General features: G+C 50.4%; 1 protein-coding gene across 6 annotated transcripts; it reads right to left on the bottom strand.

Annotated features, from left to right (window-relative positions):
• Positions 1 to 1,041: 1,041 nt before the first annotated feature.
• Positions 1,042 to 26,386, bottom strand: ZNF274 (zinc finger protein 274). Of its 6 annotated transcripts, none has more exons than XM_070558843.1 (8): positions 25,898 to 26,386; positions 25,368 to 25,441; positions 24,523 to 24,649; positions 23,662 to 23,757; positions 8,330 to 8,812; positions 4,408 to 4,508; positions 3,141 to 3,267; positions 1,042 to 2,367 (listed from the first exon to the last, which is right to left on the bottom strand). In XM_070558843.1, the coding sequence occupies exons 2-8, from the start codon at positions 25,398 to 25,400 to the stop codon at positions 1,460 to 1,462; spliced, it is 1,875 nt and encodes a 624-aa protein (XP_070414944.1). In that variant the 5' UTR covers positions 25,401 to 25,441; positions 25,898 to 26,386; the 3' UTR covers positions 1,042 to 1,459. The 6 variants fall into 6 exon arrangements, with proteins under 6 accessions (XP_070414944.1, XP_008529368.1, XP_070414945.1 ...); XM_008531146.2 differs by lacking the exon at positions 25,898 to 26,386 and adding an exon at positions 25,574 to 25,889; XM_070558844.1 differs by lacking the exon at positions 24,523 to 24,649 and having other exon boundaries at positions 25,898 to 26,243.
• Positions 26,387 to 26,612: the final 226 nt, after the last annotated feature.

Below are 26,612 nucleotides of genomic sequence, written 5' to 3'. Positions count from 1 at the left end.
GACCTTGCTTGAGGACATTGCTGTGGCCCTCACCAGCAGACACTGGGCACCATGGAGGCGCCACTCCCCACGAATGGACATCTCTACATCATCAGGACTTGAAGGAGCTGCTGTTCTCCATGGAAAACGGCTCTCTCCCTGGAAAGATCTCCACCTTGTGCAGTAGGAGGGCAGTGGGACTCTAAGGAAGTTCAACCCCAAGTGTTCTCATTGCTCAAAGCTAATGTGCACTATCAGGCTGTGGAAAAGACAATTAAATGTGAGACAGCAGCCATGAGCCCGGCGCCCAAGGCATGAAGAGCACTGGGCTGCGGTGTCATCTTCATCTTCTCCAGGCACCTGGCCTCCAGCATCTCTAGTCCTGTCTCCCAGGCTGCTCACCCTGCAGGGAAAAGAGTGAGGTGCTTGCTTTCACTGCAGAAGGCAGGACTGCACCTCACTCTGCTCAAAACGGCCCCAAGGGCATGGAAGAGGCCGAAGAGTTTTAGATAATGTTTTGAAATCTTAGGTAGCACTCAAGAGAGCAAAGGTGGAGTCAAGAAGCTAGAGATGGAGTGGGTTTCAGGCTACAGGCTGTGACCTGGAGAAAGAATTTTAATCTGTCATCTCATGTGAAATGTGGGCATCAAATACATGGCTTAGTACTGCCAGTCTTGTTGCTTAAGTTGGTGATGGGCACCAGGCCAGCATAGGTCCCTCCCTCGGAGGAGTCCTTGAGGAAAAGTGGAAATGTGAAGCAAATGAACAGCCACAGGAAGGTCCCATGCTGGCCTGGGGTTTCCAGCCCTCTAGGCCTCCAGTGGTTCCTGAAGGTTCCCATTCCCTGCTCCCAACCGTATCTCGATGATGCCCTACAGAATGAACAACCTGTGCATCCTGACTCACTTGGAATCTTGGGCTGGAGAGGCTGCAGTCTTGCATGGAATCTGCTAGAAGTGGTCTGATCATCGCCTTCCTTTCTTCTTAACATTGCTTATTTTAAATAACAAATCATTAATGAAGAGATATTTAATTAAACAGGTGGGAAAACACACACGCAGATTCTACCACAGAAATATAGTTTATTTATCCATGTTCTCTTTTAGTCCTTGCCCAAACACATAAATACTTTACCACAAATATAATACCAGTGCACCGACTTTTTGGTACCTGGCTCTTTAAACTTACATTATAATAAGAATTTTAAGGTTTCACTAATATCACTTTCAATGATCAAATTTAACAAATTACAACAGCAAATCAACTGAGTGAAAAACTAATCTGTTTTTCCAACTGTTATATTCACTGGCAACAACTCCTCCCCAGTTTTCCTATTTACTCATGTCCAGGGCAGTCTCCAGGGTTGTCCTTTGGTCTTGAGAACATCATCACTCAATGTTTTTCACTTCAGTTCTGAATCCCACCCAGGCCTGCTCATGTTACAACTGCAGGATTGGGTTGAAAAGTGCTGGCTGGAGGGCTAGGAGCTGGGCTGTTTCTTCTTGCATTTCACCCCACTGTGGGTTTTCTGATGCCCGATGAGATGCGAGCTCTGGGAGAAGGCCCTCCCGCACTTGGTACACGTGTAGGGGCGCTCCCCAGTGTGAGTCCTCTGATGCCTGATGAGATGGGAGCTCTGGCGGAAGGCTTTTCCGCAGTCCTGACACTGATAGGGCTTGGCTCCGGTGTGAGTCCGCAGGTGCTGGGAGATGGCTGAGCGGTCATTGAAGGTCCTCCCACACTCTCGACACTCAAATGGTCTCTCTCCAGTGTGAACTCTCTGGTGCTGCGTGAGGGAGGAGCTCTGAACGAACGCTTTCCCGCAGTCCTGACACACGTAGGGCTTCTCCCCCGTGTGGATCTTCTTATGCACAGAAAAGTATCTCGGGTTCCGGAATGTTTTGCCACATTCACTGCACCGGCACACCTGGCTCCCCTTGCGAATCCTCGTAAATGTGATCTGCTGAGCACTCCGGCTGAAGGCTCTCCCACAGCCACCGCTCTCCCCGGCATTTTCTCCTTTCTTCTGATGAGTTTTCACACGTGGATTAGGCATCATCTTTTTAACCCGTGAGCTACGCTTGCGCAAGCGTTTTCTAGGAAGAGTCTTCTGGGGTGAACTGCGGCTTGTGTCAAGACCCACGTTTGCCTGGGATCTGGGGCGTTCGCAGAGCTGCTTCTGGGGAAGCGTTTTTTCCTGAGTAAGCCCCCTGTGTTTCAATCCTGCGTCCAAGACTTCCGGGGCCCCACCCTGCAAGATGTCCTCTGAGGTAGAGGACCAGGCGTCATCCTTTGAGAATTCTTCCACTTTCAGGTCATGGGCTGGTTCTTCCTCAGGAGTGTCAGAGTTTGGAGTTAACTGTTTATTTTCCAGCGTAGTCTCCCACCCTGAAAGAAGCCAGAGGGTGTGGATGCAGTGGAGAGAAAGTGTTAAATTTGGTTGACAGTATGACATAACTAAGTATTCAAATTCGGAGGATTTTTTTTTCCAAGTACAGTCATGAAAGCTGGGGAGAGAGACCATGAAAAGCAATGAAGCGTGGGGCCGGCCCCGTGGCCGAGTGGTTAAATTTGCATGCTCTGCTTCAGCAGCTCAGGGTTCCGCCGATTCGGATCCTGGGCGCAGACACGGCACTGCTTATCAAGCCATGCTGAAGCAGCGTCCCACATGCCACAACTAGAGGGACGCACAACTAAAAATATACAACTATGTACTGGGGGCACTTTGTGGAGAAAAAGGACAAAGTAAAATCTTAAAAAAAGCAGTGAAGCAGCAAAGAGGGGAATATGGAGCTTGGTGATTGAGGGGGAACATGGAGCTTCATGATGGAGGGGTGGGCAAGGGGGCAAAATGGAGCTTGGTGATGGAGGGATGGGCGAGGGCTGGGAGAGTTTTCCTGGCTGTCTGAGTTCATCTTCTCTCATACACCCTCAAGGTAGATGGCAAATTAGTCCTTTGCTAGACCTGAGGTTGCCTCTACCCATACAACGCCCACCCCTCCAGGTCCACACTGTCAGTTAAAGGCCCTGGATGGTGCAAGGACTCTCGAGGGCATGCTCAGTCCTTGCACTGGCCCAGAGAAAGGACAAGCCCTGACTCAGGGTCCCTGAAGCATCAGAGTCCCAGAAGGGAGGAGCGGCCAGCAGGAGCGCAGCCTCACCCACGGAGACCAGGTGTCCGAAGGTCTCTAGCATCACATCGTGGTACTCGGTCCTCTGCGTTGGGTCCAGTAGCCCCCATTCTTCCCTGCTGAAGTCTACAGCCACATCCAGGAAGGTCACTGGCTCCTGCAATGTCACACACTTGTGTCTCCTCAGCAGGAGGGTCAGGGAATCATTCATGGGGACAGAAGAAAGGCTGGCCGAGACGTTCCGACGGAGCCTGCTGTGTTGAGGATGCCCCTGCTTTGGGCTTTGCCTAGAAACGCTGACTTGGGGCCCCTAAGAGGTGCAGTGGGTCCTTTCTCACGAAACCAGAGTCTGGGGCCAGGCTGGGGGCAGAGCGCCTACTTTGCTAGGAGCTAGAAGTGCCACAGCAAACTGCCTCTGCCCTCCCCAGCTGTGTCCAGCCCACCTTCCTACAACTTTCCACAGGAGACTGCCCCACCTGGGGCAGACTCACGTCTTCCAGGACAGGCCCTCCCCATGTGGCGGAACCAGTCCCTAAGTGTGGAGCGGTCACCCAGGCTGCCCTGTGGTCAGTCCTTTCTGAGGAGGCGACCAGGACTCTAGGACGAAGAGGCCTCCTCCCGGCCCTCTCCCTGGATCTGGGAGGCACTTTGCCCACAAGGGCAAAGCCTGCTTGAAAAGGACCAGGAGAAAGCAGACCCATGAGACTGGCGTTGGAGAGAGGTTCCTCCATCATCTGGGAGCCCCTGAACACAGCCTTGCCTGCAGCCTACCCCAGACCACTCGTTACATGAGAGCCAATAAACTGAGCCTCAGCCACTCACAGCAGAAACAGCCCTCACCAACACCCCCCCCCCCCCGCCCCGACACACACGCCACCGCTTGGTCACACTCTGAGCCTCAACAGTTGGGCCAGTCCTGTTTTATTTATGTCCCAGCTCTGGGTCATTTTCAAGCAAATCCCAGACTTTGTTTTAGTCACAAACACCTAAATCTGCATTTCTGAAGGATGAGAGCTCTCTGGTTCTAATTGGGATCCAGATGTGGCTGGGGCCCCTGCCTGAGGCTATCCTGCCTCCCATGAGTCTGTAAACACTTGGTCCCTCCCTCTTGCCTCCAGATGTCTTGACTCCCAGTCACTGTGCCCTTTCTTGGTCTCCAATGACACCAGGGGGGCTGGAGGACAGGCCTGTGCTTCACCCTCAGAAACTGAAAGGCCTGGCCCGTGGGAGGCCTCGGTGTGGGCCCACCTCATGGGGGATGCTGTGACCAGAGAAGAGGGTGACCCTCCCCACTCACCTCAGGCAGCGCTTTTGCTGGCCGGGCAGCCACAGCCTCCTGCTCCTCCTCCTGCCGAGCTGTGGTCTCCAGAGGGCAGGTGGGGCCCTGACTGGGCAGCACTGGGGGAGACAGCAGCACAGGGATCAGCCAGTGTGGAGCCAGCTGCCCCCCCAGGGGGGAGCAGGTTCTGCCTACATCTCTGTGTCTGGGGCCGCGGGGCCACCGCAGCCACATCTTATCCTGTGATTGTCCCTTCTTCTCACCAGCTCAGCTCCCTACTCGCTCTTCCTCACCGCCGGGGCCCAAAGCTCCCAACCTGGATAGCCCAGGATGCATCACCCCACACGATCACAGTGCACCGGTGTTCCCCACTGCTGAGACCCCTGGTCCCCTCCCTTCCTCTCCAAGGACTGCTCCAGACCAGTCCCTCCTCTGAGGAACCTGCCGCATCTCCACACTCACCTCAGCAACTGGCCTCATACTTCTTCCTCAGAAACCAAGACCCCAGAAACCAAGACCCCATTTCTGGCCTCTGAGTCCTCGACCCCGTTCCCCTCAACTCCTGCTATATGGAGGGTGTGACTGCCCCTCATCCCCAGAGCTGGACCCACTCTCCCAACACACACCCATCTTGATGTGAATTTACCAAATTCCCCCCACCTTAGCAAACACTCTGTCTGATTTTATGGCCCCTCTCAACCACAGCGCCTTCACAGCCAGCTTTCCTGTGTCCCCACACGGTCCACAGGCTTCTATACTGATGACTCCACCTCCACTATCAAGCGGGACATGCTCTGTGACCCAGGCTGGCCACCAGGCTACTGCTTCTCCTGGCCACAATGACAGCATCAGAGATGAACACGGAAGCCACAGCCAGCCAATGAGAGCCAAAGAAGCTTTTGTTGGAACATTTAGGAAAGAGAAATTCCACTGGCAGGGAGACTCCACATAGAGACAGCCTGCCTGTAAGTGAAGCCCACAGAGGCCAGCACAAGCATAGGAGGGATATAGGAGATACAGGAGAGAGGATGAGTCCTGAGGACACTACTGGAGCCCTTGGGTCCAGCCACGCCTAATGCTAGCTCACCCTGGGACTTCTTCAATAAATTCTCCTTCTCCCTTGGGCCATCCTGTGCAAGGTGGTGTGGCAGTCACACCCAAGAGTCCCAATTAACTCGCTGCCCACAAATGCAGGGTTTTCTGGAAGGCTTCTCCCCAGCGTCCTCTGCAATCCTGACCAACTTCAGTCACCCCCAAGGTGTAAACGCAGGACAGACTTGCTGACTTTCATCTCATGAGCTCACAACTGCCTCCTTGGCAGCTGTATTGGTTTCCTATCACTGCTCTAACAAATTGCCACAACAGGGGCTCAACATAACACAGATTTGCTATCTTATGATTAAGAAGATGAGAAGTCTGACACAAGTGTCACTGGGCTAAAATCAAGATGTGGCAGGGCTGCATTCCTTTCCGAGGCTCCAGGGGAGAATACAGTCCTTGCTTTGTCCAGTTTCTAGAGGCTGCCTAAAACACTTGGCTCATGGCCCTTTCCTTGCATCCCCCCTGCTCCTGTCCTCAGGTCTCCTGACTCTGACCCCGTTGCCTGCCTCTCATAAGGACCCGTGATGACACTGGGCCCTCCCGAATAATCCAAGACAATCCCCCCATCTTGAGATCCTTAACTCAATCCTATCTGCAGAGTCCCTTTTGCCACGTGAGGTAACATGTTCACAGGTTCAAGGTATTAGGACATGGACACCTTTGGAGGCCACTGTCCCGCTAACAACAGCGCCCCAGACTCAGTGCATATGAGAGATGACTCACACTCCTGCCCACCCACTCCCTCCCACACCTGCTCCTCCAGGGAGCCCTGTTCTCTGAATCCCACTGTCCACTCTGATTCCTCTCCTCCCCCTCCATCACAAAAGTCAATCAGTCAATCATCTGTTTGCTCAAAAACATCTTCCAGGGACCCACCAGACGCTGGAAGCCATCGCATGTGTGGGAAGCAGAGAGCAAAGTGTGGTCTATGGAACTTAGCCCCACAGAAATGAGGTCTCGTGGAGTCTCACTCCCAAATACGTCCCATACGCGCACTCTCCCCCGCCCGCCACCACCGTCACTCCTGCCCAAGCCAACACACCTCCCACCGGGCATGGCAACAGCTCTGGTGGCCCAACCGTTTCTTGGCTTGCCTTGTTCTCCATCCCCCCTCCAACAAGCTGCGGCCCGGGGAATCTTTAAAGCTCGCTCAGATGGTGCCACCTGCCCTGAGAACTCAGGGACTGGTTCCACCGGTTTACGACAACATGAAAATCCCACCGGAGATCCTGCTAGCTATGCCTCTGCCCCTTCTACCACAGACCTACCCAATTTCTCTCGGGTTTCTGAACATACTGTGATTGCTCGCATCCTGGGCCTCACAGGTGACGCTCCTCCTGCTGGGCACATCCTTCCTGTCGCCTCCGACCTCCACTCCAAGTCGTGGGTCAGCTATGGCACCCTGGCTGCACCCCAAGCGCCTCTTGGCCCCACCACTGTCACATGCACGTTCACCTGTCAAATTCTGGTCTTTCCTACTTGACCGGAGGCCGGCTGAGCTCGTGAGTCCCCTGGTCCTATCTGTCTTGGTCACCATGTTATCGTCAGCCCCCTTGAGCATGTGAGAATAGAAGACACTCTGGGAACATCCCTGTGTCACTGAAATCAGCTCTTCTATTGGCTCGTGTGCGGCACGGATCCCAAAGGGAGGAAAATGCAGCACTTTACCTGTCAGAAACCTGTAGAGGGCTTATTAAAGGATGCAGTGCCAGGCCCCACCCGAAGGTTTCAGTAGCTCTCAGGTGGGGCCTGAGACCTTCCACTCCACAAATGGGTCCCAAGATGAGGGGCAAGAGTACGTACATCAGCAAGAAAGCACCTAAAGCTCTGACTCGGGAACACGCCAGGGAGGCAGATGACAGAGTGCACACGACCCCTTCCCTACCCCCCAGAATGCCGGGAGCCGTGTTACCGACGCCTATACAGCCGTCTGACAGGGTCCGGGCTGAGAAGGGCCGGGGGGTGCAGGGACGCCCCTCGGTGAAGAATGGCTGGCTGACACCCCTGATATTTTCTGAAATGCATGCATGCTTTCTATCAAGGTTATGACTATACTTGTTTCTGCTTTTTATTCTTGAAGATATACAGTTTAGCTTAGCTTTTCAGCCCCTTACCTTACTAACAAAATGATACTTTCTCCGGGCAGTGTGCTCAAGGGACTATTAGCCCTTCCTCCTGAAAGACAAACGAGTGCTTTCACCCCCTAAGGGGCGCGGGAATGTAAAGGTGTTCAACTACCCGCTGAGAACGCAAATAGCCCTGGGGATAAGATACCCTGGAGTCGCCTTTTGTTCCCATTAACCATCTACACTAACGGGCGTAAATGATTGAGGGAGGCAGGGATGGCTCCCCCAGGACGTAAACAGACGGAATGCTGTCCTGTCCAGAGGCCTGGACCTTCTCTCTTTGATTTAACTTTACCATGAATTACAACAGATGTCAAGGTACCTATCTCTTTTAGCTTAGAGACAACAAACAATAGTTAATTGCGGAGAAGACGATCATTAACCTTATGCTCTGTAGAACAGAATGCTAATAAATATTCTTGTGCTCGTTTTTTACTTCCTTATCTCTCTGAGAATATCTGTAGAGCTATTTCTGTACTAATCCTGAAAAATATAAAAACGACACTTGTGCACAGTAAAGTTGGACTTGATTACACCAACCCAAGTCTCACGTCTCTTCCCTCCCTGCGCCGACTCCGTCCCTCCCTCAAGAACCTGGACTCAGCCAGAGCAGGACTCCGGCACCAGAAGCCTGGAGTTCTTCTCCCCTGATCCCCTGATCCTCAAAGGTGCCTGCAGGAGTGCCCTTCTCCTCACCCTTCCCCTGCACTCACCTTCCTCCCCAGATATCCAGGTCACATCTTCCACCAGGGCCACTGCCTCCTGGCAGTTGTCTGGGTGCTGTGACTCCACCCACATCTGGAGCTTCCCAGGCAAGGCGCCTAGGAACTGCTCCAGCACCAGCAGCTCCAGCATCTGCTCCTTGGAGTGCGCCTCAGGCTGCAGCCACTGGCGGCACAGCTCACGCAGCTGGGTCAGGGCCTCTCGGGGCCCTGCTACCTCCTCAAAGCGGAATGCCCGGAACCTCTGGCGAGCAGCCTCGGGGTCAGTTGGATGCTCGCCCGGCTGCTGAGTGGGCTCCCTGAGGACGTCTGCGCTCAGGCCCTCCTCTTCAGCATAGAGGGCTTGGATCTGGGCATTCCGGGGACAAGCGAGCTCCTGGTTCAGTGTGAGGACTTCGACGACCTCAATCTTCATCAGGGGATTCCCAGCAGGAAGAGGATCCAACTGAGGGTCCAACTGAGCCTCAGGACACTCTGGAAGTCAAAGCAGAACAAGACAGATGGCAACAAGCACCTGGAAACATGTGCCACAGCATGAGCCACCAGGGAAATGCAAATTCAAGCCACAGTGAGATACCACTTCATACTCACGAGGGTGGCTGTTACCAAAGACGGATGGTGACAACTGTCAGTGAGGATGTGGAAAAACTGGCACCCTCATGCACTGCTGGTGGGAACACAGGATGCTGCACCACTTTGCAAAACAGTCTGGCAGCTCCTCACAAAGCTAAACATAGAGTTATACTCTGACCTAAGAGCTCTACTCCTAGGTATATATCCAAGAGAACTAAAACATATGTCAACACAAAAACTTGTACAAGAATGTTCATAGCAGCATTATTCATCATAGCCAAAAAGGGAAAACAACTTAAATATCCATCAAATGATGAATGGATAAACAAAATGTGGTCTATCTATGCAATGGAATATTATCTGGCAATAAAAACACATATAGTGATACACACTACGGCATGTACGAACCTTGACAACATCATGCTAAGTGAAAGAAGCCAGACAGAAAAGACCACATATCGTATGACTCCATTTATAGGAAACATCCGAAATAGACAAATATAGACAGACAGAAAATAAATTAGTGGATTCTAGGAAATGGGGGAATAGAGGGGTTTGGGGGCTGATGGCTAATGGATACAGGGTTTCTCTTCTGGGGTGATTAAAATCTTCTGAGATTAGATTGTAGTGATGGTTGTACATCCTTGTGAATATAGTAAGAACCACTGAATTGTGCACTTTCAAAGGGTGAACTTTATGGTATGTAAATTATATCTCAATACAGAAAAATAAAAAATTAGAGCAAAGAGAAAAGAGGGATGCAGAGACCGTGTGATGCTGTAGATGCCTGCAGCCGTGAGGGGAATAGTACCTGATCCTGTCTCCATGGGAGCCAAGAACCAGGCTGTTTGGAAAGGGCAGGGCTCTGGGTCCTGGCACAGAGTCCACAGCAGCATCTGCTGAGCAGAGCTCCGGGATCGCCCTGAAGTGCTAAGGAGGGCGCTCAAAGCGACAGAAAACAAGCAAGCTCTCCAGACTCTGAAAAGAGACGCTAATTCTAAATGACTTAGAGGCTTTAGAAAAATAAATACAGCACAACCAGAAGGAACTACAGCTAGAATATACAACTATGTACTAGGGGGCTTTGGGGAGAAGAAGAAAAGAAGACTGCCAACAGATGTTAGCTCAGGGGCCAATCTTTAAAAAACAAATCATGTTCTCTTTAAAAATTTTTTTAAGTAAAAAAAATAAATAGAAAAAGCATAAATAACCATGGATTATGATTTACTTCCAACTAGATTCACGATGTTTTATAAAAACAGAAACGCCACGGCTGACATCAAGGTAAACCTGCACTTTCATCCTCGCTGTTGTGAGCATAAGGGGTTAGCAAAACTCTACCCGGGAAGGAACTTAGCGCACGAAGCAAGGCCTCAGCAGAGGGTACCCAGGGACTCTCAGCAGGTTAACCTACTCACGGCCAGGGAGCTATCCGGACACAAGACGGACGTAGAAGCACGAGGGAAAGAATATTGAGACAAGGACCAGACCACACAGAACAGAACTGCAACCCACAGCCTCGGTGACAACAAGCCCAGACGGGCAAGACTCGGTCAATCACTGCCGGTTTCTCTTTTTTGCCCAAATCAATAACCTCCAACGTTCTTTTTTCGCATAAACATTCCCGTTCCCTGCCTGCCTTACAGCCTCTACTGGACACAGCGATGGGGGCTGAGCCCCTTGCTATGCAGCCTCTGAGTAAACAGCCTCTGCTTGCTTGTCCTCAACACGCGCTTCCTGAGCAGTGTGGCATAGGATGGAGCAAAACTGGAAAACACAGGTCGTATTAAGACACGGCTCGAGAAAATGGTCAAAGACTCCCCCGTAAGCGTTAAAAATTACATCAGTTTTAGTGAGAGAATGACAACAGGAAAGTTTCTGTCACATTAACTAAAAAGGAGCGGAGCAGGAAATGACTAGCGTGGAGCAACTGCAGCTGGGTTTAAGAATAAAGGAAAGAGAGCCCGGCGGCGGACGAGCGGTTAAGGTTCCGCGCTCCGCCTCTGCGGCAGGGGTCGCGGGTTCGGATCTGGGCGCGGCCTTGCTGCACCGCCAGCCACGCTGCGGAAGCGTCCCGCACACAACAGAGGAGGCTCGGCCAGGCTGTCAGCTCAGGGCGGGAAGGTCACCGGCACGAGGGTTCTTATTGTCCCCCAGGACGGGAATCAACAGAGACAATGAGCGGGAAAAGAAAATTAAGTTTATCATCACATGGCAGCCGGCGCGGAAGGAAAAGGACGGGCAGCGATTGTCCGCCTCCGCCCCTTCTCCGGTGGCGCGACGGGCACCGCCCGCCACCTCCCCACAGCCACGACTTCCGGCCGCGCCCAGACGTGCGACACGCGCCCGCGCACTACAACTCCCGGGAGCCTCCGCGGCGCAGACTTCCGGCGCCGTCACCTTGAGGGATGGGTCCGCCCGGCGAGCGGTTGGGCTCTCGTCCCCTCCCCGGACCCCCGTGACGCGGATGCGTGCCGGGAGCCTCCGCACACACCGGCCCGAGCGGCAGGGCTCCCCTTCGGGCGCCGCAGGGTCGGGGCGAGCGTCCGGCCTCCAGGCCGCTTCGCCCCGCGCTCCGAATCCCTCCGCGTCCCGGTCCCTGTGGGCGCCCTGTCCCGGACACAAGCCGCGCTTGCCTGCGGCTTCCTGTTTACGCTCTTCGGGCCTAACGGGCACCGCCCGAGGAGCGAGCCGGCCGGTCGGGAGCCCCACCCGCCCCGGGTTTGCCAAGCAGGTCCCGGGCCGCCGCCAGCCGCTCCCTCCCTGTGTTTAAGGTGTGGGTTTTTTTTGGATAAGAATCATCAGAGGCATTTGGTCTCGTTTCCCACCTCTTGCCCGAGATGGACTTCTGGAGTAGTTTCATTTGGGGGCTCGCTCTTCCCTCGCCTCACCGGCTACTCCCTATCACACACTGGGCTTACGTTAGGCATTTGAGTCCCCGCCTCTTCCCTAGGACTTTGGGGGCTTTATCCCTCCCCCCCACCACTAATTTGGAGCCAGCTCATTCCCCCCGCCCCCCCTTTTTTTTTTTGAGGAAAACTGGTCCTGAGCTAACCTCCGTGCCCATCCTCCTCCGTGTTATGTGGGACGCATGCCACAGAGTGGCCTGATGAGTGGTGTGTAGGTCCACACCTGGAACCGAACCTGCGAACCCCGGGCCCACGAAGCAGAGCGCGTGAATTTAACCACTACCCCATGGGGCGGGCCCCCTGTTTTTCTGTTGAAGATTCACCCTGAGCTAATATGTGTGACAGTCTTCCTCTACTTTATATGCGGGTCGACGCAACGGCACGGCTGACGAACGGTGTAGAGTCCGCGCCCGAAATCCAGGCCTGCAAACCGGCGCTGAAGCAAAGCCTGTGGAACTTAACCACTATGCCACCAGGCTGGCCCCTATTTTTCCTTTCAGTTAAAGCTCTTAGGGCTTGAAGTTTCCCTCTGAGGATAACTGGAGAAGCCAGGGATAGGAATTCACCGGAGTCCCAGCAGCACTAGCCTGAGGAGTGCCCCGATATGGGGGGGGCGGGGGCGGCTGGACGACTCCCTAGGGCCCTGTGCTAGGCCACAGGCAACATTCTGAGTAGTAATCATGCATGACACTTAAAAGCAATTTTAATTCTCCAGATTGCTTCATAGCTTTCTAATTTCTATCTTTGTTCTGTACTCCTTGGTTCAGAGGGATTTTTATTTAGTGCTTTCTCCCTTAAGAAAATGTTGGTTTCTTTTTATTCTACTGCACACCCCCATCCCCAATCCATTTCTAATTTACTTATTTCCCCTTTAATCTTGATCATGTATTTTGTTCCTCCTCTTATCTGTGGGGCATCAGGGTGCTTTCTCAAAATCTTGCATTGAATACTCACTCAAAAATGTTAACTGTTTAAGCTGTAGAGCCTATGTGGGTTTGCGTGTCAGAAACTCTGCCAGTCTTTATGGTGCTGAGAGCCCAGTGGATCCCCAGTGCAGCTCTCCCTGCTGTAGCAGCCCTTCAGGCCAACACAGGTTCTGCACAGTTACCATAAAGCACCTACTGAGTGCCATGCAGTATGTGCTAGGCCACAAGCCTGGAAGCTGATGGGTAAGTCATTCTAGGCACCTCAGTTCTCAATCTCTCATCCCTTGGACCATTCCCCAAGCCCTCTAAGGTAATCCTTACTGCTGTCTGCTCCAGGAAATATTATTTGCCCCACTTCACAGAGAAAATGAAAGTTCTTAAGTTTACTAGCTGGCAGGGGTGGAACTGTACCCCAGGTACTGGCTTTCAACTCACCAGCTGAATGACCCCTGGGGGAATTTGGACAATTCAGTTCTCTCACCTGCAACTCCCTGTCTATCTAGTGGGTTGTTACACAAATTCACTGAGGCTGTGGCCAAGGGGCTTAACCCATCTGGGCCTCAGTTCTCCCACCCTAAGTGGTCAGGTACCCAATGCCAGGTACGGTGTGTAGTAAAGGCTGATGGGAGCTGCTGTTTTCTTCTCTCGTGTTCTTTCTGTCTCTCTGCAGCTTCCCTTCCAGGGTAAGCTGTCTCCCTCAGTGCTGTTTCCTAGTGAATGCTGACTGACGAACCAGGTATACTAGGGCTACCAGTTCACAAATATACTAACGATGCCCAGGATCAAGAGGAGTGCTTACCTCAGCTCCCCTCATCCCTGTGCCTTTCCCTCCTTGTCCAGAATGCCCCAGCTCCCCACCCTTTCTCCTCTCCCTATCATTCATTCCTCAGCTCTCCTGGGCACCTTGTTGCATCACCTTCTAAGTATGTCTCCCCAACTGGACTGCTGAGGCTGCCAACTGGGTTTTGTGCATCAGAGCCCCCAAAGCCAGGCCCAAAGGAGGATCTGCCAAAGGCACTGATCATCATCCTTACATTAGTGAGTCTTCGAATCAATAAGTGTAACTACTGTTTCATGATGGCCCTCCAGGACCTGGGCTTTACACCACCACAGTCCCAGTAAGTGACAGCGTCCAACTTTTACAGAAAGGAAAGTGTTGGGAGAGGCTAGGAGCCCTGCCCAACGCCACACACTGGGCAACGAAGCAGCTGGAATCCAAACCCTGTTCTTTTACGCCCTTTACACCAAAGGGGGCTTCCCACAGCCACCATCTTACTTTTCATCAAATGTGCCCCCGCAAATGTCTTGTCCAAAGGTCTCCGCACTTGCCACAGCCCTGCCTGCAAGTCTTTCCCATCTTCACCTGGCTCCCCATTGCCACCCAGCTCTTAGCTTGGATATCACCTCCTTGGAGCTGTCTTCCTGCCTGGTTCTAACTAGTACTGAACACTCACGCCTCTCCACTCCCCCAGCATATCCCATGGTTTCATTTTTCTTCCCAGCAGTGATTGCCACCTCAAAGTATCTGGTTAATTCACTTATGATCACCTCTCCACCTTCTCTAGAGCAGTACTGCCCATTGGAACTTTTTGTTGGAGGAAATGTTCTAGGTCTGCACTTTCCAACACAGTGGCCATTAGCTGCAGGTGACCAATGAACATTTGAAAGATGGCCAGTGTGATTGAGGAGGTGAAGTGCTAAGTATATGTTAGTCGGTTTAAATTTAGAGACATGAGCTTGTGGCAGCTCTGGGATGAATGTAGGCCCACAGTCAGGCCTCGAGACCCCGTTTGTCACTGGGACCCGACCCTGTAACATACTTGGCATTTTGGCAGGTGCTCAAGCGGCAGTTGTTGACTCAACACAGCTTCTAAGTGACTTGGTAAAGGAATTTCCTTCACCGGGACTTTTGGGCCTTTTAGCCTTCTGTCTGGATTTTACCATACGTCTGTCAAATTCCAGGAAATCTCACTAGCCTTGTAATAGTGTCTAATCTGTAAATTATGGGAGGACTGCTGTGCTACAAAGTTCCCATCTTCACCTTGGGAGCCAGAGCAGTGGGTGGGACTGCAGCCACGGGATAAGAGGACACCTGGTTTACGTCCCACCTGCTTCTTCCCAGACCAGCCAGGTCAGAGGTTTGCTCTCCTGCTCCCACAGGTACAGTGGCTCCAGCAGCACTTCTGTAGAGGCTGCTGGCTGGCATGACTGTAGGACTTGAGTCAAGAAAGGGACCTCATACACTTCTAGGCTTTGTAAGCCCTCAAAAGACACTGAAGCTTCTACTGTTCAAGTCTTCCATGTCCCACTTACTTACAACTTTGTCCAAATAAAGCCTGCTCATTCCTTAATAATTTATTCTTAGGTACTATTTCAAAAAATTATTAACAAAATCTCTCCTCCGTCTGGTATTAAATTGGTTATTCCTGGTATAAGCCAAAGCTATTAGCTTCTGTATTATTTTGTAATTCGTCACACTGCTAAACTCTATTATAGCTATTTCAGAGAATTACCTTTTTGTTTTTAAAGGTGGTTAATTGTTATGAACTACAAATATTTCCTCCTTTCTAACATTTTTGTCATTTTGTGCTTTGGTGAAAACAATGCTATGTATACTTTTGCAGACAGAACCTGTTAACATGTCAGCCTGTGTTCTGTCATTGAACTGCTCATGTTCCATGGAAAGTATCTTTTAACAGGAAGTTGGAAAATACTCATTGCCTAGGTCAGTAAGGAAGTGCAACTGACCACTTTCTTCCAAAGTTAATTTTAACATTTCTCCTGGGACCAATTCTGACAACTTTATACTTTGCCAGAAATCTTTCCATCTTGTTTCTTCATTCCTACACTCAGCAAATAATTACTGAGCACCTGTGCTGTGTCAGGAACTGGCGATACAGCAGGCAGGTGATAGCTGTTTCCATTTTAGGAGCGTAGGTATGGGTAGCACCTTTAAAGTGGAAACTCTCTCTCCCACCCAGCTTCCTTGTCAGGAGACAATCACAGCCTATCAGTTTCTACATTCTCCCAGTGATAACCAGTCGACACACATTCATATTTGTGTGTGTATGTCTATTTTTAAGGAAAAAAATAGACCTCAATATTATGTGCAGCTATATATCTTTATATATGTTAAGATACATTAAAAGATAATATATTTAAGAGACACACACATATGTATCTTGGAGATTGTTTCCTATCAGCATGTAGAGCTGGCTCACCCTTTGCAACAGTTGTGCCAAGTACTGTGACGAAAACAACTACATGTGTTGCTGAGTATCTGTAAAGAGTTTTTTCCCCTGAACAGGTTTTTAGCTTGCCTTTTACTTATTCCTGTTTAATCAAAGTTGGTTTTGCATTTTGTCTATCCAGAAATAAGCTCTTGGATTCTTTTTTTTTCTCCTACATTTCTGATTGATTTGTTCCTGCTTTTATCTTTTAATTTTTCCTCTTTCCTTAGAACTTTTGGTGGTATTTTTTCCCCCAAAAAATATCTGAGTCAAATGCTTAGTTCATTTGTTTTCCTTCTTATTCAATTAACAGTTAAGGCATTTCAGGCCTTGAAATTACCCCAGGAACTACACCTGGTTGCCAGAGAGCAGTTCCCGGATAAGAGATCAAGATTACATGAGTCCTAGAGAGCATCTATGTGGAAGGTGACAGAGAACATAAAGTATTCTTGAATACAGATCACACAATATGTGAACACTCTGCTAGGCTGGATTCCTGCCAAAACATGTTTGATAGTCACTCAAGATTCTATACTCTTGACCCCGTCCCCAAAGATGTGAGCCTCTCAAAGTTCTTCGTAGCCCTTTCTCTCAAGAGTTCTCATCATCCTTTACCCACCCTCTTGTCTCAAAGCCTGGCCTCGTCTTCGAACTCTCCTCTTTGAAGATGCCCTCTTGTTTCTTGCAATTTCTTCAAGCATTTATTTACCCAACAGTTTCCTGAGCTAGAGATTCACACATTGTCTTAGCAACTGGGGATATATATGGGAAACTGAAATAAGGACGCCTGCTCTCACTCATGTTATTTAATATTTGTTCTACATGTTCAGATCAGATAACAGAACAAGTTAGCAAAGACAGGACCTGTTTTACTACATTTACGTACTTAGGAGATCAAAGTTTTATGGAGTTTGCCTTCTGTATGACTTACCTGGTGTAAAAATAGGGTAAGACATTTCATTTTTATTATTCAATGTGGTTCTTTCCAGTGTGAATTTTATTGTTGTTCTTCTGTCAAATAAGGTGAGAGCTAAGGCTAATAATCTGCCTGCACAGATTACATTGAGAGTCTGCTCTCATATGAGTCCTCTGATGCTGAACACAATGAGGACTCCTACTGAAGGGCTTCTTGCCAGTGGGTTCTGTGACTCCTGAAGCCTTCCTAACACTGATTACACTCTCAGGCCCTCTCCAGTACGACTTCTAGGGCTGAGTAAGAGAGCTACATATGCAACCTTTTCCACAGCAATCACATTCCCATGGTTTCAGAGTTCACAGATGTAATTATTGGGTATAAGAACTTTTCCAAATTCAATCAAACTGGAATTCTTTTTTTGTCCAGTACGAACTCTCTCAAGTAAAACAGAATCTGGCCAGAAGCCTCTCCTGCTATGATCATATTTCTGAGATTTCTTCTCTATTTGAGTTCTCATGTGAAAAAACTCATGAAAAGGACTTCCTCCACTCAGGGTCTCTGCACTTTAGTCTCCCATGTGAGCCTTCTCTTAGTTAAAGAAGGCTGAGCAGGGCTGAAAACAGGCTTTCTTACACTAATTTATTCAATCTTGTTCTTGAATGAATTATCCTCTGTAAAAACAACTAATTTCCTATGTACCCCACATTTAATGCCCATGTGAATCCTCTCAGGCTACACAAAGGAAATCCAGAGAAGGATTTCCTTCTCTTCCCAACAAAATGATCTCCTTGTATATTTTTTCTATTGATGTTTGTACTAATTTGAGAGTTGCCACATTCATATTTGTAGGGCTCATCTCCTGCTTAATTTCTTGACCAGCTGAAAAAGTTAAATGTCCTGCAGGCTTTCCTACAATCATGACCTTCAAAATAGTGCCCACTCCATTGCTTTCCTAATGATTAAACGAAGATTATGTCTCAAGGTTTTGTGAGTTTTTAAAAAATTTTTGGTGAGGAAGATTGGCCCTGAGCTAACAACTGTTGCCAATTTTCCTCTTTTTCGCTTGAGGAAGATTGTCCTGGAGCCAACATCTGTGCCAGTCTTCCTCTATTTTATATGTGGACACTGCCACAGCATGACTTGATGAGCAGTGTGCAGGTCTGTGCCCAGGATCTGAAGCCATGGACCCTGGGCTGCCAAAGTGGAGCGTGCTAACTTAACTGCTATGCCACGAGGCTGGCCCCTATGTCTCAAGTTTTCCACCAAAACCACACGTGGGAATACTTTCTTGAAAGAACAGGGGCAGGCCCCGCGGCCAAGTGGTTAAGTTCGCGCGCTCCGCTTTGGCGGCCAGGGATTTCAACGGTTAGAATCCTGGGCGGCATGGACATGGCACCGCTCAGTGGGCCACGCTGGGGCGGCATCCCACGTGCCAAAACTAGAAGGACCCACAACTAAAAATACACAACTGTGCACCAGGGGGCTTTGGGGAGAAAAGGAAAAATAAAATCTTAAAAAACAAAACAAAACAAAACAAGAACAGAGGGATGGCTGAGTGCCATCAAATATTCCTCCACATTCCTTCAAAGCATCTTTCCAAATCAGTGCCTTCTTGAAGACAAATGCCATCTGACCTACTTTAGCCAATGCCTATGCTGCCATTTTTGCTATCATGGAAAGCTGGAGAGGCACGCAAACTGATTTGCATCAGAAAGGCCTAGCTTTCCATTCCATCCTAGTTCTCTGCATTAAGGAGAGGCACAGCCACACCAGTGTGGGAGGAAGAGACCACTGCAGCAGATGGTTGTCCCATTGGACAGTAAAGCCATTCCAAACACCTATGAGTCCCATGGTTTTATGCACAGCCTGGACCTCCTCCTGAGGTCCCGACAAGTGCATTCACCAGCTTTACAAACCTCTACTTGGATGTCTAAGTCCCAGCTCCATTCATATGTCACTAACAGAACCAGTGAATACATGAGACAGTTCCAAACACTCCTGAGTCTAAGTGAAAGCTACTAGGAAGTTGTCTGTACTATTCATGTAACTCTGTTTAAATTATTTCAACTTAAAAAGTAAACACAAAACCTCTATTTCCACCCTTCAAGAGTCTGTGCCTTTACCAGGTTTCCCCATATCATTGACTAAGGCCAAAAACTCAGGAGTAATAGTTTTCTCCTTTATTGTATTTTTTTTTTTTTAAGGAAGATTAGCCCTGAGCTAACTACTGCCAATCCTCCTCTTTTTGCTGAGGAAGACTGGCCCTGAGCTGGCTAACATCCATGCCCATCTTCCTCTACTTTATATGTGGGACGCCTACCACAGCATGGCTTTTGCCAAGCGGTGTCATGTCCACACCCAGGATCCAAACCGGTGAACCCCAGGCCACAGAGAAGTGGAACGTGCGAACTTAACCGCTGCGCCACTGGACCAGCTCCTCTTTTACTGTATTTTTAAAACGAGATATTGATACCTACATTACAAAGAATAGTTGCAGGAAATCCCTTGAAGCCTTCACCTATGAGGGATTCCAGGTGGCTTGCTTACCCTTGCCCGCTTGGTCAATTACTCACCTAGTCCCACTAAATCCACCTGGGGATGGGGTGATGAATCTCCCCACTGGATGGGGAGAAACCCATGCTAGCTACTCTTAGGCCAGCTAACACCATCTCTTCCCGAGATACTACCACGGCCCCCTGCCTGTTTCCTTCTGAGCCCTACCACAGCTTTCTTCACAAGCACCCAGAGTGAGCCGTGAACAGCCACGCCACACACCTGCTCAATGAGAATCAAACTCCCCTCACAGTGGAGGCCCTGTGTGCTCTGCCAAACTTAACTTGCATGTCAGCACACCTGTTTCCTCCTCCCAGCTCACTGGGCAGCTTTCCCTGAATATTCTGAGCTTGTTCCATTCTCATGGTCTCCCCAAACAGCATCTCTGTCCAGGCCTGGAAGCTCTCCTCACTGCCACTCTTACAGGGCTGCAACTTCTTTTTCTTCAGAGATCAGCTCAACTCTTCACCTGCAGTGTCCCCTGACCACCTCTCTAGACTAACTCCCCATTGCTCCCTGCTTTACATCATGCTGTTCTTTCTCAGTGCTCACACAATTACATCTGTGTAACCTGTCTGTAGAAGGTGATCATCTATTAGGCTACGACGTCCACAATGGCAGGGATTATGCTGGGTCTTTGGCTTACTATCTAAGTGTTTAGTATACTGCAGGGGACACAAAAGGCCTTCCACAAGTATTTGTGAGTGAAAGGAGGGAGGCAGGGGAGGGAAGACATCACATAAAGGACTCTGACAGAGCGGAGATGAGCCAGGCACTTATCCTCTTAGGCCTAGCCTGCAAGGGTGACCTGACAAGCCTCCCTGCACCCCACCAGAATCTCCTGTCACCTGTCAAGCCAGCTCTCCTGAGATGTGCAGAACCACAGGTGCCCAACACCTCCCATGGCAGCTAGATTCAGGGAACTACTGGATCATCCAGAAGTGCATGGCTGGGAGGTTTGCCCACACAGGACGTAGGACTTAAACTCCAGGGAGGACGAGAGACAGACCTGACAGAGTCACAAAGATGGGAGGGAACATTAAGAGGCTGGATCAAGGAAGCCACCAAAGGGAACAGAAACCACAGTGAACAGATGCAAACTGCCTGTGCTGCTGGGGTCCTCCCAGAGGAGGTACAGTTTAGCAACTGGTGCTAATGGTTAGAACGGGTTTTCAATGTAGGGAATGAAAGGAATGACTGAATATGGAAAGAGAAACAGAAAACATTAATGCTGAGCCATCAAGCTGAAACAGAGTCCAGAAACAGGGGAGGAAGAATTGCAGAGACTCCAGTCTCTCTTGTGGAAAACAGAAGGTCATCACCAAAGACTGGGGCCAGGCCCAGATTTCACAGCTGAATATTGCCAGGAGCGGGTAGCTCCAGTGTCACTTGCATTAGAGCACAGAGAATAAAGGGGAGAGCATCCAGAGTTTTCTTTACAAAGCCAGTGCACTCTGATACAAAAGCTGACAAAGAAAACCACCTCCCAGACCTAATTCATCAATATTGATGCTTTTGTCCTAAAAAGTCAGTCAACGGACACCAGCAGCAGATTACACCCAGGGTGCTTCCATGTTTGTTATGTCACTGTGTTAACTGTTCAAAGGAGGAAATCCCTATGGTCACTTTGGAAGGCCCTGGAGGGAAAATTACTGATTTTCATGTATTAGGAAGGGCTGGATGACTTATTTCTTTATCCAGGTAAAAACTGTTTTAAATGAAAGCAGAATCCAACAGCGTGCTTGTCAAAACCCAAACAGTTGCCCATTCAGAGACCGGACACTCACTCTTCACACTTTCGGCTTCACAGTATTTCAGAAGTACCAACTGTGAAGAATTAATTATGTGATTGTGCAAAAGAAGTAAAAATGGAGCCGGCCTAGTGGTATAGTGATTAAGTTTGCCGGTTCTGCTTTAGCAGTCCGGGGTTCACCAGTTTGGATCTCGGGCGAAGACCTACACACTGCTCATCAAACCATGCTGTGGTGGCATCCTGCATAGAACTAGAAAGACAACTAGCATACACTATATACTGAGGCTTTGGGGAGGAAAAAAAAAGTAAAAAAGTATTAACACAAATGCCTCTTCCTTTATACTTGCTGGTAAAATGACTTTGTACTAGAGAAAATTAATGAAAATCTAACAAAAATATTACAAATAATAAGAGAACTCAGCAGCATGACCGGTTCATCAGGAACTACGCAAGAATCCAAGGGAAGATTAACCTGAGCAGATAACAGCAACGTAAAGGCCGACAGTCCTTGGAAGGCCTGACACAGCGCAGTGAGGTGAGCAGACCCTTCTTTGTACACTTAAGCCAAAACTTGACAAGACAGACCAATTCGGCATCAAGGAACTTCTAAATCCAATCAAGTGTAATATACATTCTACAGGATTTTCTCAATGAACCCTAACAGGCTGATATAAGTGTTCATCTGGCAAACTAGGTGGTTGAGGACAACTAATAATTTTTTTTTTTTTTAAGATTTTAGTTTTCCTTTTTTTCTCCCCAAAGCCCCCTGGTACATAGTTGTATATATTTTTTTAGTTGTGGGTCCTTCTAGTTGTGGCATGTGGGATGCCACCTCCGCATGGCCTGATGAGCAGTGCCATGTCCGCACCCAGGATCCGAACTGGCAAAACCCTGGGCCACCAAAGCAGAGCACACAAACTTAACCACTTGGCCACAGGGCCAGTCCCAAGAATTTTCTTTTAAATGAGAGGAACTACTATTTATCCAATTTTGTTATAAAACTATAATAAGTACAGCAATATGATGTTTACTCGGAGACAGATCAAGGGAGCAAAAGGGGCAAGGAAGAAGGCCTGCACACGCTAACAATGAGAATTTAGTCCATGGTAAAGATGGTGTTTCCAATAAGCAGAAGAACCCAGTCAGAAATGGTGTTGAAAGAACTTTTGCCCCTGGGGCCAGCCCTGTTATCTAGTGATTAAGTTCAGTGCACTCTGCTTTAGTGGCCAAGGTTTGGTTCCCAGGTGCAGATGTACATCACTCGTCGGTGGCCATGCTGTGGTGGCGACCCACATACAAAATACAGGAAGACTGGCACAGATGTTAGCTCAGGGTGAATCTTCCTCAGCAAACCCCTCCACCAAAAAAAAAAAAAAAACACTTGTGCCTCACACCACATACACTAGGAAACTCCGGATAAATCTAACAGCTAAACAAAAAAAGAATACTGGAATACAAGAAAGTATTTGTACAACCTGCCTATGTATGATAAGAAACCTAGAATAAGAATAAAGACAGATTTGAAAGGAAAAAATGCCTGAAATCATAAAACTTCTTTATGGAAACTAAAGGTAGAAAATAAACGTTGGCCTGAGGTATTTGCAACATTAACATCAATAATACAGAGCCCCCCCCGACACACACAAAAGACCAACAGGAAAAAAATGGGAAAGTATATGAACTCACAAAAGAAAAAATATAAATGGTCCACAAACTTATGAAAATATGTGTAACTTCATGATGGAAATGTGAACTAAACTGAACACGTTATCTTTTCCCATCAATCTGCAAACCTTAAAAAGACCACTATAAATTGCTAGCGATGAAGGGGAAAGGGAGCTCTCATGTACTTAAACAGCTATGTGTACTTTAAAGGATTTTAGATGATAATTTGTTGCTATCAGATTTTTAGCTTACATCTTGGTTGCCTCTGAAGTTCCATTTCCTGAAATCCTACCTACAAAAAAACCAAGTTAAATGTGCAAAAAATGTATGCAAAGAAGTTTTTTGCAACAACGTGAATGTCCATCAAAAAGAAAAAACCAGATGAGGATTACACTGCATCTGTCAAAATGAATGAAGCAGGCCTGTCTGTACTGACTATGATAAGGCCCCCAAAACACAAACGTGTATTCATATGCATACATGTAAACATACATGAAAACTGCTCAGAAACACACCAGTTACTGGTCATTACAGGAGGGGAGGGCAGTAGAGAATGAGTGGAGTAGAGTGAGGGCGGCTCTCCTGCCCACCTGCCACCAGCAACAAGTTTACATTCAACCAAGCAGTATACCCGACTCTGAGGCCAGAGGAAAATGCAGAGCTTGATTGCACATGTCTGCGGCTACTCACCACAGCACCCCACCTACGGTTTCTCCCATCTACCTTTTCTAAGACACCAGTCCCTGACTAAGCAGTCGGCCCATTCCCTGCCAGGACTCCCGTGTGCCTGGTTCTCACCTGAAAAGGTGTCTTGAGGAATTCCTCTCTCCACCGACCAGAGCTCTTCCTCCTCCTCTAACTGAGATACCACATCTGGCTTGGAAAGCTGATGTTCTGCCCAAGGGAAAAGAGACAGGGCTTGGGGGTCTGTGTTCGGGAGAAAATGCTTAACTGCTGTGGCACATGCAGTCCCCGAATTCTCCCGCTAGGGCATAACTTCTAGTCTAGGGCAGTGATGATAACCCCGCCCATCCCCTTTGCCAGCTGCTTGCTTTCCTGGACTCCCTTGCCAGTAAGGGTGGCAGTGGGACACAGTTCTGGCCAGCAAGACACACAGGGAAGTCTGTCAGCTGCCAGCCTTGAGGCTTTTTCTTGCTGAGCGTTACAGCTGTGAAAAGAGAAGTAGCCAGGTCTGCCCCTCCCCTTCTTTCTTTCTGCCTTGAACAGGGACGTGATGTTTGGTGCCACAGCCATGCAGCTACTAACTTAGAAATGGTTAGTTCACACACTAACACAGAGAAATGGAAGGGATCAGGATCTTTGGTGACACTCCTGAGCTGCTGGACACTGACACCACGTCCTCTGGAATTCTTGTCAGAAAAACAATTAAGCATCCACTACTGCACCTAAAAAGATCCCTGACAGGCCCACCTCCCTGGTATTCAAGGCCTCTGAGGGATGGATTAGGTGAAGCTTCAAAAGTCAGACGTGAAGTAGCCTTGTTCCTATGGGTACAAAGTAAATCCCTCTCCCTCAGGCCCCAGCCTTGACACTTGCACTCTGATCCCTGCAGCCTGAGCCCAAGCAGACACACACTTCAGAGGCACCACATTGGTGCTGCAAAGCACAGATCTTTATTGACACGGAGACCAGCCTTACCCACTGAGACCAGGTTCCTGTAGTTCTCCAGCATCACCTGCCTGTACAAGGACTTCTTTTCAAGGTCCAGCAGTCCCCACTCCTCGGGAGTAAAACCCAGGGTTACATCTTCAAAGGTCACTGGTTCCTAAAACCCACAAGTTCCTTAAGGCCAGGGCCTGTTGTCACCCACACTGACAGGAGGGGGAGGCTGCTGGAGTACGTGAAGGCAGGCTACAAGATGACCTGAGAGCATTCCAGGTGTCTCTTTGTGTGTTCCTGCATTTGTCCGAAACCGAGTAAACCCGAACTTGACCCTATTCAGGTCACAGTAAAGAAAACAATACGAGAGAGCAGAGAGGATCCTCCGTTCTCTGAAAACCTCTCCTTTACTCATCAATCTGGGGATTCCAACACCGGCATCAGCGCGTGTGCCCCGAGCTGAATCCTGGCACCCCAGCCTCAGCCCCCACCCACCGTCCGTGCTGCTTCTACTCCTTCACCTGCCCAGAGTCCATCCTCACTTTTTTTCTCCTGGCGACTGAGCTCAGATCACACCTAGCTTTGACGCCAAAGGAACTGCTGAAATCTAACTCTGAGTCTGACCTCCGCTGACGCCCCTCCCAGTATGCTGGATAAGTTAGAAACCCCGTCCTCTGACCTCTAACCTCTAACCACTCCCTGGGGAAGCTAAGCAGCCCACGGTTCCTGCACTCCGCAAGGTCTCATACCCACCCAGTTCCTCTCCTCCTCCTCCTCCCAGAGGGACCTGGGGCATCTCAGGGACGGTGGCGTCCCACTGCCCTCCGGCCACCCCGCCCCCAGGGCCGCGGTAGACTCAGGAACTCCAGGAAGCCTCTACTCACACAGAACCAGGCCGTCGGAAGCCCGGAGGCCATCCCTTCCTCTTCCTCGACTTGCCTCGTGGGAGCGGACGGTCCTGAGAAGGTCGAACGAGGGAATGAGGGGCGTGAGGGATACGTGGAGGGCCCCCTGTGCCCCCAAGCGACCCCCAACGGGAAACGACACGTCCTCCCCCGCCTCCGAAAACACCCTGAGGGGCCGACTCCACCTGCTCCCGGACACCCACAGCCGCTCCCAGCGCCCAGCTGAGTCCGCCCTCGCCCCTCCCCCCTTAAAGAGGTGGACCCCGCCCCGTCCGCACGCAGGCGGGGTTGGCCGTCAAGCCCGCCACGCCCGCAGAGAGCTGCCCGCCCTCGGCCCCTCGGCCCCGACCACGCCGCCCCTTCCAGCTCTGCTGCAGGAGGACGGCAGGCGACGCCGGCCCCTCTCCTGCGTTTGGCGGGGAAGGGCCTGAGGCTGGGCGCGTCCCGCGCGGCGGCTCCCAATCGGCCCGCAAGGCCCCCGACAGGCGCGGGTTTCGCGCCGCACTCACCCCGCGCGCGGCGCACAATGGCGCCCGTCGGCCCGCCGCGAAGTGCGTCAGCGCGCCGGCCGGGACTACAACTCCCAGACACCCCTGCGCCGCGCCCGACCGCTCCCAGGCGGCGGCCATCTTGGCTGGCTAGCTCGGGGTGCCAGGCGAAGCCAGGGCAGGCAGGAGAGGGCCCTCGCCGGCGTCCCTCGGCGGTCCAGCCGGGCAGGAGGAGGCCTCGGGTGGGGCACGCCGCGCCGCGGGGCTCCAGCAGTGCGTGGGCAGCGAAGCGGTCCAGGAGAGGGTCGTGCCCCGCCACGAGGGCGACCACGCGTGGGGAGAGCCGGAAGTTGGCGAAGGGGAAGGCGTGGGAGGGTAGGCGGGCCGGAAGTGGAGGGGTGGGTCAGAGTCGGTTGGTGGGGGCCGTGGGCCGGGCAGAACCGGAACTGTGGGGGCGGGGCTGGCTGCTCCTCACGCCCACGGTAGAAGAAGGAGGGCCGGGAAGCGCCCAGGGGGCGGGGCTAACGTCCCCCGAGTTCCGCGGGGAGGAGGAGGGGCGGGCAGGAAGCGCACGGGGAGGAGCCAGAGACCTCCCAAGTTCCGGGAAGAGGGAGACAGGATGCACGGAAGTGCGTGTAGGGGCCTTAATGTTCATCCATATCTAAGGGAGAGGAAGAAGGGGCAGGACTGGGAGAGCAGGAAGTGGGCTGGAGCGGGGTAAACTTCGCCCCGGGTC

This window comes from Equus przewalskii, chromosome 9, assembly GCF_037783145.1.
Source record: "Equus przewalskii isolate Varuska chromosome 9, EquPr2, whole genome shotgun sequence".
Taxonomy (NCBI): domain Eukaryota; kingdom Metazoa; phylum Chordata; class Mammalia; order Perissodactyla; family Equidae; genus Equus; species Equus przewalskii.
The sequence above is the reverse complement of the archived record's forward strand: the minus strand, read 5'-3'. Positions and strand labels throughout refer to the sequence as shown.

Coding starts and splice junctions, on each gene's coding strand:
- ZNF274 (XM_070558843.1), bottom strand. CDS start 25,400: ATGGCCTCCGGGCTTCCGACGGCCTGGTTCTGT. Junction 4,509..8,329: donor CTGGATATCTGGGGAGGAAG/GTGAGTGCAGGG, acceptor TGTCTCCCCCAG/TGCTGCCCAGTCAGGGCCCC. Junction 2,368..3,140: donor CGGACACCTGGTCTCCGTGG/GTGAGGCTGCGC, acceptor GGCTTCTTTCAG/GGTGGGAGACTACGCTGGAA.